Source organism: Eublepharis macularius, chromosome 1 (genome assembly GCF_028583425.1).
Source record: "Eublepharis macularius isolate TG4126 chromosome 1, MPM_Emac_v1.0, whole genome shotgun sequence".
Lineage (NCBI taxonomy): Eukaryota > Metazoa > Chordata > Lepidosauria > Squamata > Eublepharidae > Eublepharis > Eublepharis macularius.
In genome coordinates this window covers 127,680,555-127,699,647 of record NC_072790.1, presented here as the reverse complement: position 1 = coordinate 127,699,647, position 19,093 = coordinate 127,680,555, and the positions used below count along the sequence as shown (strand labels likewise).

The 19,093-nt window shown below is 45.3% G+C and overlaps 1 protein-coding gene across 1 annotated transcript in view; it reads right to left on the bottom strand.

Annotated features, from left to right (window-relative positions):
* Positions 1 to 11,824, bottom strand: part of UST (uronyl 2-sulfotransferase) — a 255,515-nt gene extending 243,691 nt beyond the window's left edge. Inside the window, exon 1 of the mRNA XM_054992691.1 lies at positions 11,205 to 11,824. Coding sequence (XP_054848666.1) covers positions 11,205 to 11,475 — 271 coding nt within the window. The 5' untranslated portion in view covers positions 11,476 to 11,824. The remainder of the gene's footprint in view (positions 1 to 11,204) is intronic.
* Positions 11,825 to 19,093: the final 7,269 nt, after the last annotated feature.

Sequence of the window (19,093 nt, the reverse complement as noted above, 5' to 3'; positions counted from 1 at the left end):
GCACAGTTAAGCTATCTGACTGGAACGGCCTGTGGGTAGGGATCCCAGGTGCCCACTGGTTTATGTGATTGCCCACTGGTTGAAGGTTTTGAGCCACCCAGAGATCACCTACCACCAGCAGGCACCGGAACACACACAGCATGCGTGCTCCCAGCAGACACAATGATGTCACTTCCAGAAGTGATGTCATTGTGCTAGCTGCGGGAATGCCCCCACTTTTTGTCTGGGGCCAATTTTGGCATTGGAGCGTCCGCATGTGAAGAAAAGAAAAAAGGCAAGTGCCAGATCCCCCCTCCTACCTGAGGGCCACACATATGGGACATGTGATCAGATTATTTCACACTCACTTTTCATCATTTAACAAAACCCATCCAGCTGGGCATCTCTCATGGAGTTCAGTCCACAGTGACCTAACCACTGAAAAAAAAAGGGTTCTACGCAAATATTTACAGAAACCCAAGGCAAACCATACCACATGAGCCAGTTTGGTGTAGTGGTTAGGATCAGCGGGTTTGATTCTCCACTCCTCCGCTTGAAGCCAGCTGAGTGACTGTGGGTAGGTCACAGCTCTCCGGAGCTCTCTCAGCCCCACTCACCTCACAGAGTGATTGTTGTGGGGATAACAGTAACATATTTTGTAAACCACTTTGAGTGGATATGAAGTTGTCTTGAAAAGCAGTATATAAATTGAATGTTGTTGTTATATGATTCCACAATGAGAATCACTCTCTGAAAAACATGAAATTCTGTTTTTCCTCCAAGAGGAATCTCACCATGAACAAGAAGGAAGAAAGGAATCTCAAGCACTGAGGAATCTCAAGCACTGTGGCCACAGCACTTCTGCTTTCTAGCAGAAGTCCATTTATAGTTTTAAAACCAGCTATTATTACCTTCTTTTTTTGACTTAGATCTGTTCAGGTAAAGAGACCTCAAACCACCCTAAATAACTTACAAAGATGCATTTCTATTGACACAGTGGCAGTAGAGAAAAATGCTTTCTCTGCTGCCATAAATAACAACTCATAACTAATAAACTTCAGTTGGGCTTTATGGCAATGGCATCGTCTCTCTGATTCAGCACAAGTTTTCAGTCCAAGTTTTCTGCCAACAATGCTCTAGTCATCTCCCAACTTGGTTCAAACTCCTCAGTTCATATGTATACCATGAAATTCTAAATGAGAGGAGATCTTACCAAGAGAATGACTATTCAACATCCTTGATAATTCTGCATTCCATGCCTCGCCAAGGGCCTCTACAGAATCTCTATTAGAACATCTGAAATTCCCCGCCCATAACATTCTGGAACCAAACTGGATCTGAATCTAATGCATACAACAGAGGCCTAAAAAAATTTCTTACATAATATTAAGAGGTAAGGATTGCAGGGTTTTTTGGCCTGTGAATATTGGACAGTAATCAAATATATGACGTCTTGGTGTTATGACCAATTCCCAGAAACAAGCTGAAACTGTGTTTATCTATTCTTTCTTGTCAAATACATGTTGGTCTTATTCAGCTTGCATTGAAGTAGATCCACTCTGTGTGAAACTTTGTTATTTTGCTACATTATGGATGGAGATTTTTTAAAACTGTGTTCTATTTTGCTGCACAAACCTCATAATTACTTCCTCTATGATGGCTGAAACATTTTGGCAGATGCTAGAATATCTTTTTCTGAAGTGAAATCAATTAAGGAAGCTGAAATAAAAGCTGTTGAAAAAATGGTACTTTTTTTGTAAACAAAACTCCATGCACATCCAGTTTCCATCTATGTTTGCCTTTTAACCTTTTAAGCACAGTTCAGGAAAACTTAGACAATCACAGCAGACATAATCAGGCTCATTTCTCAGTTGGTCTGATAAACCAAACTGACAGTAACCCTCACATAAAGCAGTACATAAGTACCCTCACATAAGGCAGAAGTGTTTATGGTCCAGCTTTTGCCAATCTCAAATTTACTGAGCAAATTCAAAGCAGGTAGATGACAAAATACATCTACATAAACCTTGGCAATTTAAAAAACATATGACAATCCCATATATTCAGCCAAGACCACTGGTCAACCTAGTTAGCATTGTTTCTTTCCCAACACTTATTATTCAAGGTCTCTTAGCCAGAAATGCTTGAAATTGAGCCTTAGACTTCCTCCATGTGAAGTGTATGTTATATGAGCTACAGCCACTCCCACAACTGCTAGTGAAGTACAGAAACAAAGCTGTAATAAATTTTTCAACCAAACAGATGAAGCCTAAGTTCTCTCTGTGCTGGAAGCTTTCTCTGTTAACGATCTGCCAACTAGAAAATGAAGCTCTAGCCCAGATTGCAGTGTCTAGAATAGAGGATAACCACAGTGCTTGTTAGCAAGCTAAGGGGAATGACGGGATAAAGGGGAAAGGATTCTTGAGCTGTGACGGTGATGATAAAGAGACGCAGCTGGTGATGGTGGAATTAGAAGATTGGTGGAGACTCGTTAATGCTTCATACAATCCCCAATTCACCTTGTGTGAGATTGGACTTCATAAGCTGTTTTTATTCCCTGGGAAAGTGTCCGTCAGAGATTCCCTCCCTCTACCGAGCATAAAATGGCAGCTCGTGGCCAATTCTGAAGGGCAGGGGCTCTTGGGGAACTCTCACTCTAGCTTATAACCAACCCAAACAACTCAAGATGAGGAAAAGTTCGTAAGGAAGAATCACGTGTCACCCCCTTGTGTTCTACAGAAACTCACAGGCTTTGGCATGGACATGTGGACCAACAGGTGCGGCTGAATGACACGGGCCTAAGTGGTGGAAAGGAAAAGATTTCCACCCAGATAGTTGCTCTTATACCATTACACACACAGTCACACACACTCCTGAGAGAGTTTCTCTGAGGAAGTTTCCCTACATCTGCACTCTAAGGCTCGTGTTGCAATTCATGATACTTAGATATGCAGGGTGATGCCTGTGTGACCCACCATTAATCTGTTACCCAAATAGGAGGTCTCCTTAATCGGAGGAATTAGCATTAAGGGGGTAGCAACTGGGAGAAACTGGTAAGCTGGTATACACTCTGGGCGAGGCAGTCCCTAGGACTTAGGGCAAGGGGTTAATGATATTCCGTATCTATAAACTGTCTTTGCAGTGTAGCAAGGGGGTCTGATTGCTAACACTATGGAAAAAGAACCAGAGAAACACAGAACTGGAATGGACTAGAGGTGGGCACGATCCAAAAAAAAATTACCGATCAAGCTGATCGGGGATCGACGCTGGCAACAACCCCAAATCACCAATCCACACCAGTCATCTCCCGTTTCCAATCTGGGGATCGGGAATCGGGGAGGCCAAAGCGGAGGGGCGCCCCGCTGTTCCCAGCTATGTGGGAAGGTGGGTGGTGGCAGCAACCGCCGGGCCCGGTGGGCACGGGGAGGGGACGTTCACACACACACACACACTTAGAGCAGAGGGGGGGGAGTTTTTAACCGGCGACGAGCCGCCTCCCCTCAGGGAGGGGAACGTTCTCTCTCTCTCTCTCTCTCTCTCTCTCTCTCTCTCTCTCTCTCTCTCTCTCTCTCTCACACACACACACACACACACACACACACACTAAGAGCAGAGGGGGGAGTTTTTAACCCGTCCCTGCCTCTCCAAATAGAGAGAGAGACACCCCGTCAACATGTTTCAGCCAGCTTTTTAAAAAAAACAGGGACAGAATCCTCCATTCTTCCCCACCCGATTTTAAAAGCAAGCAGCCAGTCTTCCAAAAGTGTATTTTAAACACACACACAGAGCCGTGAATGAGGTTTCCCCACAAAATACAGTGTTTTAAAAGCAGGTTAAAAACAGAGAGTGACAGACAGAAAAACAGCCATTCCTCCTACAAAGTCCCATTTTTTTAAAAAGCAAAAAACGTTTGGAGTGCCCATGGCTACAGAACACCCCCTTCCCCCTCCCTCCCCTGGGTCTCTTCTCCCAAGTGGTCAGTGCGTTGCTGCTCCGTGGTTGGAAGGAAGCCCTGCTAATCAAGGAAAGCTGGGCTTCCATTCGGGTTCCCAGGGCGACAGAAGGAGAGCAGACAGAGCTCAGGCATTCCCCTTGCTCCGTTGCCAGGGGAATAGATTGCTGGCGCCTGAGTGTCTGGCTTCCCGATCAGATCCCAATGGCCCGATTAAGCCCCGATGAAGCGCCCCCCCCCCCCCGTGGACAGCACCAATCCGCCAGGTCCCGATCGCACGAACGCCATTATCGTGGGTATTTTTCTATCGTAATGCCGATCGTGCCCATCTCTAGAATGGACCCTTCTGGTCATCTAGTCCAACCCCCTGCACAATGCAGGAAATTCACAGTTACCCCCACCCATTCCCCTAGTGAGTTCTGTTCTACGCCCTGAGAAAGGCAAAAAACTCTCCAGGACCCCTGGGCCAATCTGACCTGGAGGAAAATTCCTTCCTGACCCCCAAATGGCAATCAGCATTACCCTGGGTATATAAGAAAGGGCCACGAGAGTCAAGCACCGGCTCATCCCTTCCTGGCCTCCCTCATACAATCTGCCTAAATTCATACTGAGTCATAGAATCAGCACTGCTGTCAGATGACCATCTAGCCTCTGCTTAAAAACTTCCAAAGAAGGAGAGCTCATCACCTCCCGAGAAAGCCTGTTCCACTGAGGAACTCCTCTGTTATGAAGTTCTTCCAAATGTTTAGCTGAAAACTCTTTTGATTTAATTTTAACCCAATTGTCCTGGTCCAACCCACTGGAGCAACAGAAAATAACTCCACCCTTTATGTGACAGTCCTTCAAATATTTAAAAATGTCTATCATATTAGTTCTCAGTCACCTCCTCACCAGGTTAAACGTACTCAGCTCCTTCAACCTCTCCTCATAGGATTTGGTCTCTAGACCCCTCACCATCTTTATTGCCATCCTTTGGACACGTTCCAGCTTGTCAACATCCTTCTTAAACTGTGATACCCAAAACTGGACACAGTACTCCACAAGATCTAATCAGAACAGAGTAAAGAGATATCATCACTTCACGTGATCTGGACACTATACTTCTGTTGATACAGTCCAGAATTGTATTTGCTTTTTTAGCTACTGCATTGCACTGCTGACTCATGTTCAGTGTATGAACTACTAAGAGCCCTAGATCCTTTTCAAATATACTACTGCCAAGACAAGTCTCCCCATCCTATAATTATTTCCCACTTAAATGCAGAACTTCACATTTATCTCTGTTGAATTTCATTTTGTTGCTTTTAGCCCAGTTTTCCAGCCTGTCAAGATCATCCTGAATCTTGATTCTATCTTCTGCTATATTTGCTACCCCCCTTAATTTAGTATCATCTGCAGATCTAATGAGCATCCTCTCTATTCCTTCATTCAAATTATGTATAAAGATGTTGAACAACATAGGGTTCAGGACACATCCCTGAGGCAGTCCACTTGTCACTCCTCTCCAAGAGTATGAGGAACCATTTACAAACACTCTTTGGGTGTGATCTGTCAATCAGTTACAAAGCCGGCTAACTCTAGTTGGATTCAAACTACATTTTACCAACTTGTCAACAAAAATATCATGTGGAAGCTTATCAAAAGACGTACAGAAATTAAGATAAACTATATCTACAGCATTCCCCTGATCCAACCAAGTAGTAACTCTTTCAAAAAAGGAGACAAAGGTAGTCTGACATGACTCGTTCTTGAAGAATTCATGCTGGCTCAAAGTAATCACAGCCATCTTTTTTAAATGCTCAAGGACTGACTGACGATTTATTCTAAAGCCGTTACACATATGGACATCACGCTGACAGGTCAGTAGTTACCTGGCTCCTCCTTTTCCCCCTTCTTGAAAAAGGGGACAACATTTGCCCACCTCCAATCTTCAGGCACCTCACCTGCACTCCAAGATGATAGATGGAGGCTCTGCAATTACATCAGCAAGTTCCTTTAGTGCCCTAGGGTGCACTAAATTTGGCCTTGAGGACTTGAATTCATTTAAAGAAGCTAGGTGTTTATGCATCATTCCTATGCCTGGGTTGTTGCAGTTTTCAGTACATATATAGCCTGAAGTTCTGCCTCAGTTTAACACAAATTCTCTTTTGGCAGAAGCATAAGTAAACCACAAAGCCCTAACTTCTTACACCAGGAAAGCATATAACTTTCCTGCAGTTTTTCTGATATATTTAATATGCATACTTTAAAGTCAGTAACTTCTTTCTTACCTATTTAATCCCAATGAAGAGATCACATAATTAAAAAAATAAAACTCAATTTGACACAATTAAGGTTTCTATCTCACAACACATCTTCCTGCATATTTAGGAGAGACAATGAAATTCACACACAGGTCTACACACATACTTCTAAACAATAGTTATGTATCATGGGATTTTCTTTCTTTAAAACTGGATGATTTATGCATGTATCATAACACTGAAGTTCCTGAATGTGTATAAATTGCTGTCATACATACAACACACAGGCATATAGAGTCACAACAATTTAAGGCCGCATGACAAAAACAGTAGATCTCCTCCCCCAACCCACACACACACCAGAAGCTATTTTTAGGTAGGAAATTGTTGACAAGAAGCAATTCTTAGTTAGCAGATTTCAGGTTTTACTACAGAGACTTCACTGGTAATGTGAGGATTCCACATATTTTAGCTGGGCTTGGTACCAAATCTGCAAAGTTATTCCATAAAACAAAGTAAAATTATACCTGATGATAAGAACAATGCAATAAGAGAGAACTGAAAAGCACTCTGTGCGTGAGTAAACGCTTCCTTCCAACCCATTATTTTGGCACAGCACCCAGAATAAAATGCTGCCTGGTGACATTTTAGAAGAAGAACATTCTCTCATGGGCTTTTGCTGACGGTTTTTAAGAAACTTCCCCTGTGGATCATTAGAATTAAGTTTTTTGAGATGTTGAGAAAGGACATGTTCCCTTATTGTTAATGCTCCTTCAGTCCAACTTGCAGCCACATTTCTTCTCTTTTTATGAAAGGCACAGACGGCAAGATACATACACATCCTAGGTGACCAAAAACTTTTAAATTAAATCACAGCTTAAAAACAGAAACAAGCCTCTCTTCTAACAGCCTTAATTACTCTGTTCAGTACTCATTTCAGCATTCAGTAGCTTTCCAGGAAATGACCCAATTTCAGTACTTCCAGATGCAACCTACAACTTCAGGTAATTTTAAGCATAGTAGACATATCTTTGACAGATACTTCCAGCATCTTACAAGCTTTTACTGATATGTCTGCAGCTTTTTTGATAGGAAGGATAGAAACTTCTGGCCTTTAGGATGACAGGTCACAGGCTTTTACAAACATATCATATGAATATATGGGGGAAACATATAAATCCAGATAATGCATTATGCTACATTCCATAAAGAAGCATATTTTCAGCTATCCTATCTTGTTTCTTGACAACTATGAAAAAATGTATACTTACATATTTCCTTCAAATATAGGGGATAATCTAGAGTGGCATCCATACAATAAACTTGCAATGAGTATAAAGTATACTTTATAAAGTAAAGTAATTAATATAAAGTACATTATTCTTTCAGCTAAAGTGGCAATGATATTAAGCTAACAGTAAATTTGAGGAACTGGTTTCTTTATTCCTAACTCATCTGTAATTAAATGGGCAGTTGTCATTCACTACCATGAAACTGCTCTAGAATTCTTTTTATGCCACTACATTTAATTGCATTTAATTGTATTAAAAACAGCATGCTCTCTAACTTTTAACATCGACAAACAGTCAAAGTAGAACAGTTAAAAGCAATTGTGGCAGAAGGACTGTAAAGGTTCTGGCAACGATGAAGACTTTTATTTTAAGTTTCTATCATAGTGATCATTCTTTTCTCAAGCCTTCTTAGTATCAATTATGAGGGACATTTCTGTCCCTTGCACAAAACTATAATATAACCCTTTAGCACATTTTGGTGTAGTGGTTAAGAACGTGGGACTCTAATCTGGAGAGCCGAGTTTGATTCCCCACTCCTCCACTTGAAGCCAGCTGGGTGACCTTGGGCTAGTCACAGCTTCTAGGAGCTTTCTCAGCCCCTCAGGTTTTAAGGTTTTAAATATTTAAGAATCTGTACCCTGAAATTTTAGTGAATAGATTTGTAAATAATATGACTTACCCTGACTGTAGGTGGTATGCTATTATTGTGTGGTCTATGACCATAATAAAGATATCTGATCTGATCTTTCTCAGCCCCACCCACCTCACAGAGTGTTTTGCTGTGGGGATAATAACAACATACTTTGTAGACTGCTCTGAGTGAGCGTTAAGTTGTCCTGAAGGGTGGTATATAAATCAAATGTTGTGTTATCAAATGTCTCATAATGTCCTCCCCCACTCCTCCTCCTTGTAGCCTTCAAACCAGAAGTTTGGATTATACTGTTTTGCTTGGTGTCACTTATTTCTGCTTCAGGAAACTAGAAGCTCAGATTCTCCAGCCTCCTATGGCTTTCCCAGCCACATACTTGAGAGCAGTTCACATTCCTTAAGGAAGCCTTCAGTGCTAAATGAATTCAGTGGTTATAAGCCTCAGGAAAATACTAGAATTGACAATGAGATGTGGTAGTTCAAACAGCTTGGGGCAAAAAGAAAAAAACTCTTTAGAAAGAAGCTTTTCTTTCTGTTTTGCTCAACAAAAAGAGCAAGAGAACTACTATCTCAAGATACACATATTTTACTGCTCTGAGTAAGAAAAATTGTACATGCCATTCAAATCACACAGACACATACACCCTGCCCCAAGTATGATAGTCTGATCTTTCATATAAAAAATATCATCTACATCTCAAAATAAGGGATATATATGGAAATGTGGATGAAATATATAAACTTACAGCAGTGTTTCCCAACCTGTGGGTTAGGACCCAAAAGTGGGTCACAAAGCCTCTGAAAGTGGGTCACAGGCCAGCCATCCCTAATGCCCTTTGTAAGAAAGAGGTAAGATAGTGCATTTTGTCTTGGCACTGCTCCTTCAGCATCCCAACCTCTTTCTGAGCCCCCTGCAGTGCTTTTCTGCCCTTTACCTGCTGTGGGAGATGTATTGCACTGAGCCATTTGCCACCCACCTCTTTGCTAATATCTACCATCTTCCTGCATATCCTCAAACCGGTGCATACAATGTAAATTTGGACTTGTGGGTCACCATACTGAAAAGGCTGGGAACTACTGGCTTATAGAACCCTGAAACACAACCCAGGGATCATGGCTAAGGGCCAAACTAGATATCACCAAAGATCCGAGTTTGCACTCCCGATATGTGATTTATCACATATTGTGGGATGCAAATATGTGATCTGTGGGATCCCAATATGTGATTTATCACATATTGTGGGGACCGAATCAGAATACTATAAACCAGGGACCTTGTTATCCCTACTGAGGCTCACAGTACTAGTCAAGGAAACAGTACAAGAGTACAGCACTTTCCCCATTACCATGGTTCTACTCCATATCAGGCCTTACCTTAATTGCCCTTACATATCAGAGGATATGATAACTTCTCTGGCTTAATAGTAAAAAGCAACACATTCACTATTGCTGGTCAGGGTACATACCAAAATAGAACTGGAACTGTTAGTGCATACAGCAGCTACTAGAACTCCAAATGAAGATAGAGACGACAAAAAGAGCAGATGGGCTGGGGGAGATACCAAATTATATTAAACCCCTAAGTACACTGAATAAGCATGTCTCCGAACCTAAAAGAAGGCTGTAGAAGCATGGCAACAGGAAATGAAAGTTTTGAAAAGCCAAGTACAAGAAATCAGTATACTTTTAAGATACAGCAGTTTCCTAGGATAATTGCATATACTTTGAGCGCATGTGTTTACCTTGCTGAATGCAGCGGACCATCACATATACTCCCTAACACTCAGAAAGGTGCACAGGTTTTCACCACACAGATACAATAGCACACAAAATAGAATTAATATTGAGGGTAAATAGCTACTGTCCTTATTTTTTGTGTCTATCAACTTTCAACTGTGTTCTTCAAAGTTCATTGTAACCAGTTTACTCATGCTTACTCCCAGTTGACTTTCTAGCAGTCACTTAAGTCTGACTGACATTTTGTTTTCTAGCCTTCATTTTATCACTGAAACTGGCTACGAACCACAATGTTTTATTTTGTGGTTAGAATAAGGGTGACCTCCTTCCCGCTCTCTTTCTCTCACTCACACATAGACAAGTTCCTCCATCACTCAGCTGCAAAGTCCCCACATGGATACTAACAACAGTGCAACTGAACAACGTGCCAGCTGCTCCTGCTAAATAAAATGGGTTCATTTAGCTTGAAAAAACTGGGGGGGGGGGGGGAAGAGTGGGGAACTGACAGTTTCCAAGCATTTAAAAGCATACAGGGAGGAGGGGAGGGAAAATAATTGTATCTACCAAAAGATGAACAGAAAGACACAAGTTTAAATATGAAGGTAATTTTAAATTAATCGCCAAACAAGAAAAAAATGGTCTGTCAACAGAATTCAGTGCCAGAGAGCATTATGCACAATATTTAACTGAAGATGGGCAGGCATCTATAGTGAATATTCTAGGATTTATAACTCTCCTCTCTGCATTTCTCTACATGTGTTTATGGGTGAACTGTGAATTCTAACCAGCGTCTGTGAAAGTAAGACTCAATATAAACAGAAAGAATAAGGAAATGATGGAGGAAGGCGAAGTCAGTTTGGTCCACGGCTCCATTTCTGTATTTTAATATACTATATTCAAATCCAATTAATCTACCAATTTGCCGTCTTTGGACACAGAACGGCTTAGTGAGCCATACTGCCCTGTCAGCTGCAGAAAATAACTTCACTCTCCCTGCTTCCTGAAAGGGCCGAGGAGAGATGCGACAATATTCATCCCTAAACTTGTCTGGGTTTCAGACCTGAACATGACTACGGTCACTGATGGCATCTGCTATATTCCGGGGAAATCCAAGGGCCGCCCGCTCAACTTTTAAGATCTCTCCCCGGAGCAGGCAGAAAAGCAGGCGAAGAGCCCCCCGCGCCCCGCCGCGGAGGAAGCCCTGTCCACTTGTCATCGGATGGAGGCGGCTCGTGCTGAGGCAAACGGGAGTCTCCGCTCCGCGCGCGAGCCTAGCAGGTCCCCGGCAGGGCTCGCTTTGCTCCGCGGCCGCTGAGGCAGCCACAGCGTCCCGCCGCGCCCCGGTCGCCTTACCCAGATAGTGCCTCAGGTCCAGCAGAAAGTGAGGGGGCCCCCCGTTGAGTTGGTAGAAGAGGGAGCCAAGGCAGAAGAACAGCAGGACGGCCATGCAGAAGCCGTAGTCGCGGAGCGAGAGGAACGGCAGCAGCGAGAGGGGCCGCCGCCTCCGCCAACCCGCTCCCTGCCCGGGACCCCCAGCGGCCGACAGGGCCACATGGAGCCGAGGCTCCGGGCAAGTTCTGTCGTGGTGAGGCGGCGGCTGCTGAGGCGGCAGCTTCTTCTTCATCGTCTTCGCTTCCTCCGCCGCCGCCTCCTGCTCACACAGCCCGCCGGGGAGAAAGCATCCTCCATCCGCCTGCTCCTGCCCGGCGTTCAGGAGGGGAAAAGTTCGCCGAGGGCTCAGGCGGCTTCTCTTCTGCCCATTGCCGGGCCGCCTCTAGGCGCGGGTGGAGGCGGTCACCATCCCCCTCGGCGGCTCCTTGGCGGGGTTTCCTTTCTTTCTCCTCCTCCTCCTCCGCCGCCGCCGCCGCCGCTTTCTCGCTCCTTCCAGCGTCTTGGTCCGGTGTCAGGTTACAGCTCATGCACGGCGGGCCGGTGCTCACAACTAGCAGCAAAAAGTTGTTTTCGTCTCTCGCTCTCGGCCCTGCAGCCCGCTCCGCCCCCTGAGCTCCCTGCGCTCGCCACACCAGCGACCCCTGGGGGCTGCCAAGTCGCGCCTGTCTCGCTTCGACGCCCCTCGGAACTGGCGGGGCTGAACGCGAAGCTCTCCCCCAGCGAACTCCTCCTCCCCTCCGCGCTGCGGGCGCCCGGGCGGCCTTGACCCTCTCCCGCTATCGTCATTCAACAAGCAAGAGCGCCTTCGGCTTCCTGTCTCTCATTACCACGTTGTTCTCCTCAAGTGGCCTGCTAGTTTCCAGCGGCTGCAAAACACAGCGGCTCAGAGAAACACAGACTCGCTTTCGAGAGAGATCCCCGCGTTTTATTAAATCAGGCATCGTGCTTCACCCGTGGAAAGTTAGTGAAGTGCTATGTTTTGCGACCCGTTTGTGGTTATTTTCACAAGTGGCACTGGAGAACTTGCCTTCTAGCAAATGTCAGTTTGACTAAACTTTGGAGAGTTCGTTATATCAAGCAGCATAAGGAGTATGTAACAAAATAATCACAAAATAATATGATGTTCCAACCATCAGGAATGATGAAAGTAGAAAATGTACCATATTCATAACTCTCATGTGAGAAAAGCAGAGTACGTCTTTAAATATCAAGGTTCTCTTTAGAATAAAGAACCAGTATGATCTAAGAAGACAGAATTTATAATTCACTGGAAAATATTAGTTAACATAAGGGAACATTAACAAAACGAGTGCACAAGCATAGGAACTTGGGGCAAAACTGATGCAGTGTTTGGAAATCACTCAAGATAGTCTGCAGAGGAAAAACAAATGTAAGCCTTCAGTCTAATCCTTACAAACAGAGAATTAGGCCGTCCCTGTAATAAACTATGATGCAAAAAGGAGGGAGGTGAATCCCACAGGGAACAAAAGAATCAATTTCATACCATTTATAATACAATGAGTCAATTTATAAGTGCAATTGAAAGTGCAAAGTGCTGACAATTCATAAATATTACCACAGTATAACAAATTCATAAATATCCATTCACAAATGTCCATACAGGTCCATGCAAGGCAACATTTCATATATGAGCATTCTCCAAATAGTCCATAGCTTCCGGGTAAATCCTTGATGAAACAGTTTTTTACTTCCTTTCCAGATCTTCTTTCTTATGCATTCATAAATGTAAAGTAGAAAGGCTTTCCTGCCATGAGGTAAGTTATAAAAACATCAGTCAACCTCACCCCTCAGTCTAATCCTTGGCACTGTCAGACTGTGGCTAAATAATGCCCTTCCTACAGGTTCCCCTTTACAAGCAAACAAGAGTCCATTGTTTGAATAAGGAAACTTTACTGCAGAAATGGTTCATTATAGTCCACTGTCCTGAATAGGAGACTCAGGATGGTACAAGATCATTGTTACCAATGAAGGGCAAAGCATGAGGTACAAAGTAACAGTTCCCAGCTGAACCAGCCTCCCCCCACAGTTCTCAAAACAAAAACCCAAGAAGGACTGCAGTTCTTTACGGGTGGTGGGAGTTTGCCATTCTTGGATCGCTTGTATTTTGGCTGGATCCATTTTTAAACCCTCTTGGGATATACAGTAACCAAGGTAAGTGAGTTCAGTTTTATGGAATTCACATTTGGACAACTTGATGGGTAATTTATTATTCATTAAAGTGGCCAGATCCTTTCCAGATCTTCTTTCTTATGCATTCATAAATGTAAAGTAGAAAGGCTTTCCTGCCATGAGGTAAGTTATAAAAACAACAGTCAACCTCACCCCTCAGTCTAATCCTTGGCACTGTCAGACTGTCGCTAAATAATGCCCTTCCTACAGGTTCCCCTTTACAAGCAAACAAGAGTCCATTGTTTGAATAAGGAAACTTTACTGCAGAAATAGTTCATTATAGTCCACTGTCCTGAATAGGAGACTCAGGATGGTACAAGATCATTGTTACCAATGAAGGGCAAAGCATGAGGTACAAAGTAACAGTTCCCAGCTGAACCAGCCTCCCCCCACAGTTCTCAAAACAACATCTTTCAGTCTTGGGAAGCTGGGCTCTCTCAAGGCCAATCCTGGGTGGAACGGTGTTAGACAAAACAATCTCGTCCGGTGAGAAATCTGCTTGGGAACTGGTGCACCTGTGGGGAAAGCACTTAAACACTAGAAGCATTAGAAAATGGAGTCAGTACAGCTCATATATACACTGGACCTGACATTCTGCCCCCCTTAAAATAAATCCCCCCCTGGTTTATATGGGTAGCGAGTATGAAAAGCTTTGGTTAACCTAGGAGCATGAACATGCACAGAGTTCACCCACTCATCATAACCAGAGTCAAAGTCCTTCCACCTGATGAGGTAAAAAAGCTGATTACGTTTGAATTTAGAGTCCAGAATTTGTTGCACTTCATAGTGTACTTGGTCGTCTATTAAAGTTGGGATGGGTGGAGCTTTGACATGCCACTTGTCATCGGTTGGAGCTCTTTTTAAGAGACTGACATGGAATGTATCATGAACATGGCGCAAATTCTTGGGTAAATTTACTGCAACAGTCACTTTATTGATCACTTTGCGTACAGTAAAAGGTCCAAGGAACTTTAACGCTAGTTTGCGGCTGGTCTGGGCTAGTTTTAGATTTTTGGTGGAAATATAAACATGATCCCCAGGTTGTAAATCCCAATCGGCCGCACGATGGCGATCTGCGTACTTTTTGTAATCCTGTTTGGCTTTCTCGAGGTGTTTTTTAATAAGAGTCCATTGTTGAGCGGCCTCCCCCCACCATGAAGACACATCCGGCGAACTAGAGGAATAGAGAGGGGGAGCGTCCAACGGAAAAGGGTTGAAGTGGGCTCCATATACAACCTTGAAAGGAGCCTCCCCGGTGGAAGCATGCACACTGTTGTTGTATGAAAATTCAGCTAGAGGGAGAAGGTCCACCCAATTATCCTGTTGGAAGTTAATGTAGCAACGAAGGAACTGCTCTAAGATCTGATTAGTTTTTTCAGACTGTCCGTCGGTTTGCGGGTGGTGGCTTGAACTGATTCCTTGTTCAATATTCAACATCTGTAAAAGCTCCCGCCAGAAGTTGGCAACGAATTGTCCGCCGCGATCCGAAATCACCTTGGACGGAAAAGAATGTAATTTTACGATGTGTTTTAAGAATAGATCTGCCAATTTTCGAGCGGTCGGTATAGCAGTACATGGAATGAAATGCGCTTGTTTGGAAAACAGATCTACTACCACCAAAATGCAATTATGTCCTTTCGAAATAGGTAAATCAGTGATAAAGTCCATGGATATTGTTTCCCAAGGTCTGTTAGGTGTTTCCAATGGTTGTAAAAGACCCGGAGGTTTCCCTTTCCGAGTTTTGGCGCTGAGGCAAATGGGGCAGGAGCCTACATATTGGGAAATGTCCTTGCGCATGCCCAGCCACCAGAACTGCCGTTGTATTAAATGTAACGTTTTCAAGTACCCATAATGTCCGGCGGTGGGGGCATCATGACACCGCTGCAAGACCTCCCGTCGGAGGCTGTCTGGGACATAAAATTTGTTCCCGGCTAGCCAATCCCCCTGTGGGGATTGATTCAGTTTGGTTTTAGGTGCTTTAACCCCCTCCTTTTCCACCTCAGATTTAAGTTTCGATTTCCACTCTTGGCTGTGCGGGAGGGGCTGGCTTGCTCGGCTGCGTGTAGTTACCACGCCTCCCAATTGCGTAGGTGAGAAGACAGTGTCTATAGTCTCCTCCCGTTTGCTTTTGTGTTGGGGCATGCGCGATAGGGCGTCTGCAAGAAAGTTAGTTTTGCCCGGGAGGTAATTCAAAGTGAAATTGAATTTGGAAAAGAATTCTGCCCATCGTAATTGTTTGGCATTCAGTCTGCGAGGGCTTCGAAGGGCCTCCAGATTTTTATGGTCCGTCCAAACCTCGAAGGGGTGCCGCGCCCCCTCCAGCCAATGCCGCCAGTTAGTGAGGGCTGCTTTTACTGCAAAGGCTTCCTTCTCCCACACATTCCAATTTCTTTCAGCATCAGAAAACTTCCTTGAAAGGAATGCACAAGGCCGCAGTTTCCCATCCTCCCCCTTCTGCAATAATACACCTCCAATCGCCGTATCGCTGGCGTCGACCTGCACTATGAAAGGGTAGTTCTCGTTGGGGTGGCAGAGGACGGGTTCTGTTACAAATTGCCCTTTCAGGCATTCAAAAGCTGTTTGGCAATCGGGTGTCCATTGTATTTTGGAGGAGGGTTTCTTTGCCTGGTCCCCTTTATCTTTGGTCTTTAACAGTTCTGTTAAGGGGAGCGTGATTTGCGCGAAGTTTGCAATAAAGTCTCTATAAAAGTTGGCAAAACCCAAGAAGGACTGCAGTTCTTTACGGGTGGTGGGAGTTTGCCATTCTTGGATCGCTTGTATTTTGGCTGGATCCATTTTTAAACCCTCTTGGGATATACAGTAACCAAGGTAAGTGAGTTCAGTTTTATGGAATTCACATTTGGACAACTTGATGGGTAATTTATTATTCATTAAAGTGGCCAGAACTTTCTGAACCAGTTGAATGTGGTCCTCCTCGGTGTCTGAATAAATTAATACATCATCAAGATACACCACTACACCTTTATAAAGGAATTCATGTAGAACTTCATTTATCATGGACATGAATACAGACGGGGCTCCCGTCAATCCAAAAGGCATAACTAAGTATTCATACTGTCCGAGGGGTGTATTAAACGCGGTTTTCCACTCATCTCCTGCCTTAATACGAACGTGGAAGTAAGCATCTTTTAAATCTAATTTCGTAAAGATCTTACCTTGTGCCACGACGTTGAGAAGGTCCCGGATGAGCGGGATGGGATAGGCGTTGTTGGTTGACACAGCATTAAGTCTCCTAAAGTCCGTGCATAGCCGGAGTCCCCCATCTTTTTTCTTCACGAAGAGGACCGGAGCCGCATGGGGACTATTGGCTGGGCGGATGAACCCCCTTTGGAGATTGGTGTCGATGAATTTCCGGAGCTCTTCCCGTTCATGGAGACTCATAGGATAGAGTCGGCCTTTGGGTAGTGAGGCTCCGGGTAAGATCTCTACTGCGCAGTCGGTTCGTCTGTGCGGGGGGTAGAGTATCAGCTTCTTCTTCGGAGAAAGCATTCAAAAAGGGCCAATAATGTTCGGGTATTTGATTTATTTCTTCTTGGGTGAGAAGAGCTTTTTCGGTGTGGGTTGGATCACTACCCCAATTTTGGTTCCATCGATGGTTTTTACAGTTGGCGTGGTTGAAGGCGATACATCCTTCTGCCCAATTTATGTAGGGGTTGTGATCACATAGCCACTTGCTGCCTAGAATTAACGGGTATTTGGCCGTGGTGCTGATGACGAAAGACCTTTTCTCCCAGTGTTGGCCCATGCCCGTCGCTACTGGAACTGTTTCTGTGGTGACAGGGTTCATGTTGGTGCCATCCATTTGTTCAAAAATGACTGGGTTTTGCAATTCCCAGACTGGCAGGACCAGTCCATTGACTAGGGCTGGGGCGATGATGTCTCTTGAACAGCCTGAGTCAATGAGTGCTTGTACACGGATGTGCATCTTCCTCTCCGGGTTAAGCAAAGTCACTGGCATGAATAATATGGACCCATGCGGCCGGTCCCGGGTTGGGACGGGCTTGGGGTGGATCTGTCGTTTGGGCCCTTTTACGACAGATCCATTTCGTTTCCCGACTGGGGGCTTTCTGGATTCCCCTCTACATTTGGGGTAGAGGGGTCGTATTCCATGAGTTCTTCCGCCTCCAACCCCCTGTCTGAGGCAGGTCGCTGGGAAGTGCCACGACTCCTGCCCGATCTGGGAGCTGGTGTTGGGCGTTGGAATGTAGGGAATGGAGTAGGGGTTGGACGCCGTAGTTGGAGCGGAGGTCTTTGCACAGGCCGATAGGGGCATTGTGCCGCAAAGTGGCCGGCTTGTCCGCATTGCAAACACAAACCTTGCTGCCATCTAGCATCTCTCGCTCCGCGGGTAGCGTATCCAGTACCCCTTCCTCCCTTCTGTAAAGTTAAGGATCGTCTTTGTCCCGTTTGTTGTTGTTGTTCAACCAAACGGACTTCTAATATGCGATTTTCAACTTCGCATGTAAGCTGGATCCAGCCCAACAGAGTAGGAGGGTTGTCCTGCATAAGGGCTCTATCCAGAAGTCTCGGGTTCAGCCCTTGTTTGAACAGAATTATTTTGGTGGATTCCTCACACCTAGGGCATTTAGCGGCTAGCTGTCGGAATTTCATAACATAGTCTCTTGCCGACATGCTGCCTTGTCTAATGGCTTGCAGTTCTGTTCGGGCCCTAGTTTCTTCCAAGGGGTCTTCATATTGTGCCCGGATGGCATCCACCAACCCCTGTAAAGTATTGAGTTCTGGGGCCCCAATATTGTATAGTCCTACATACCAGTCTGCCGCTTTGCCTTGTAAACGAGAACCGAGATGTTCGATTTGGCTGGCCTCGCTTCCAAAAAGATGTCCCCACTGGTTGAAGAACTGTACTACTTGTACTAGGAAAAATCCCAGTTTGGATGGATCTCCGTCAAAAGTAGCTTCCAGTTTCACCCAGCCCATTGGAAGGTCTTGTCTCGGGGCTGGTGCAGGGTAATAGTCCATCGGAATCGTCAATGGCACCTGCGGCGCGGGAGGAGGTTGTTGGGGCCATGGTTGTGGCGGCAGTAATGGTTGCCCGGGGCCTCCCGGTTGCGGTGGTAGGTATGGGGCGGGGAGTCCCGGAGGGGGCCTTACCGGTTGGACTGGTGGCGGCATCACCGGCTGAGCTGGCGGTGGTGGCGGTAGCACCGGCTGGGCTGGCGGCGGTAGCACCGGCTGGGCTGGAGGTGGCAACAGCGGCTGGGCTGGCGGTGGCAACACCGGTGGCGCTGGCCGTAACGGTTGAGCTGGAGGTGGCCGAATAGGTTGGGCCATGATTGGTCGCTGTGGGGCGGGTCGGCGGGGTTGAAGTGGTATAGGCCGCACTGGTTGATTAGGAGGCGGTAATACCGGTTGATTTGGAGGCAATCTTACCGGCTGCTGTAGAGGTGTTAGTTGCGGTCGAAGCGGGAGGGGCCGCAGCGGCGAAGGCCTGATGGGTGCTGGGCCGCGCGGGCTTGCCCCTCCCGGCGTCGTTGAGCTGGGAATTGGAGGTTGTTCCCGTGGCACGACCTGCACTGGTAGACCTTCCCCTGGGATTTGCTGAATGGGAATAATTACTGGCGTTTGATGAGGCGATCCCTCCCTTGGGAGAGCTGGAGGCTCTTCTAACTGATCCGGCC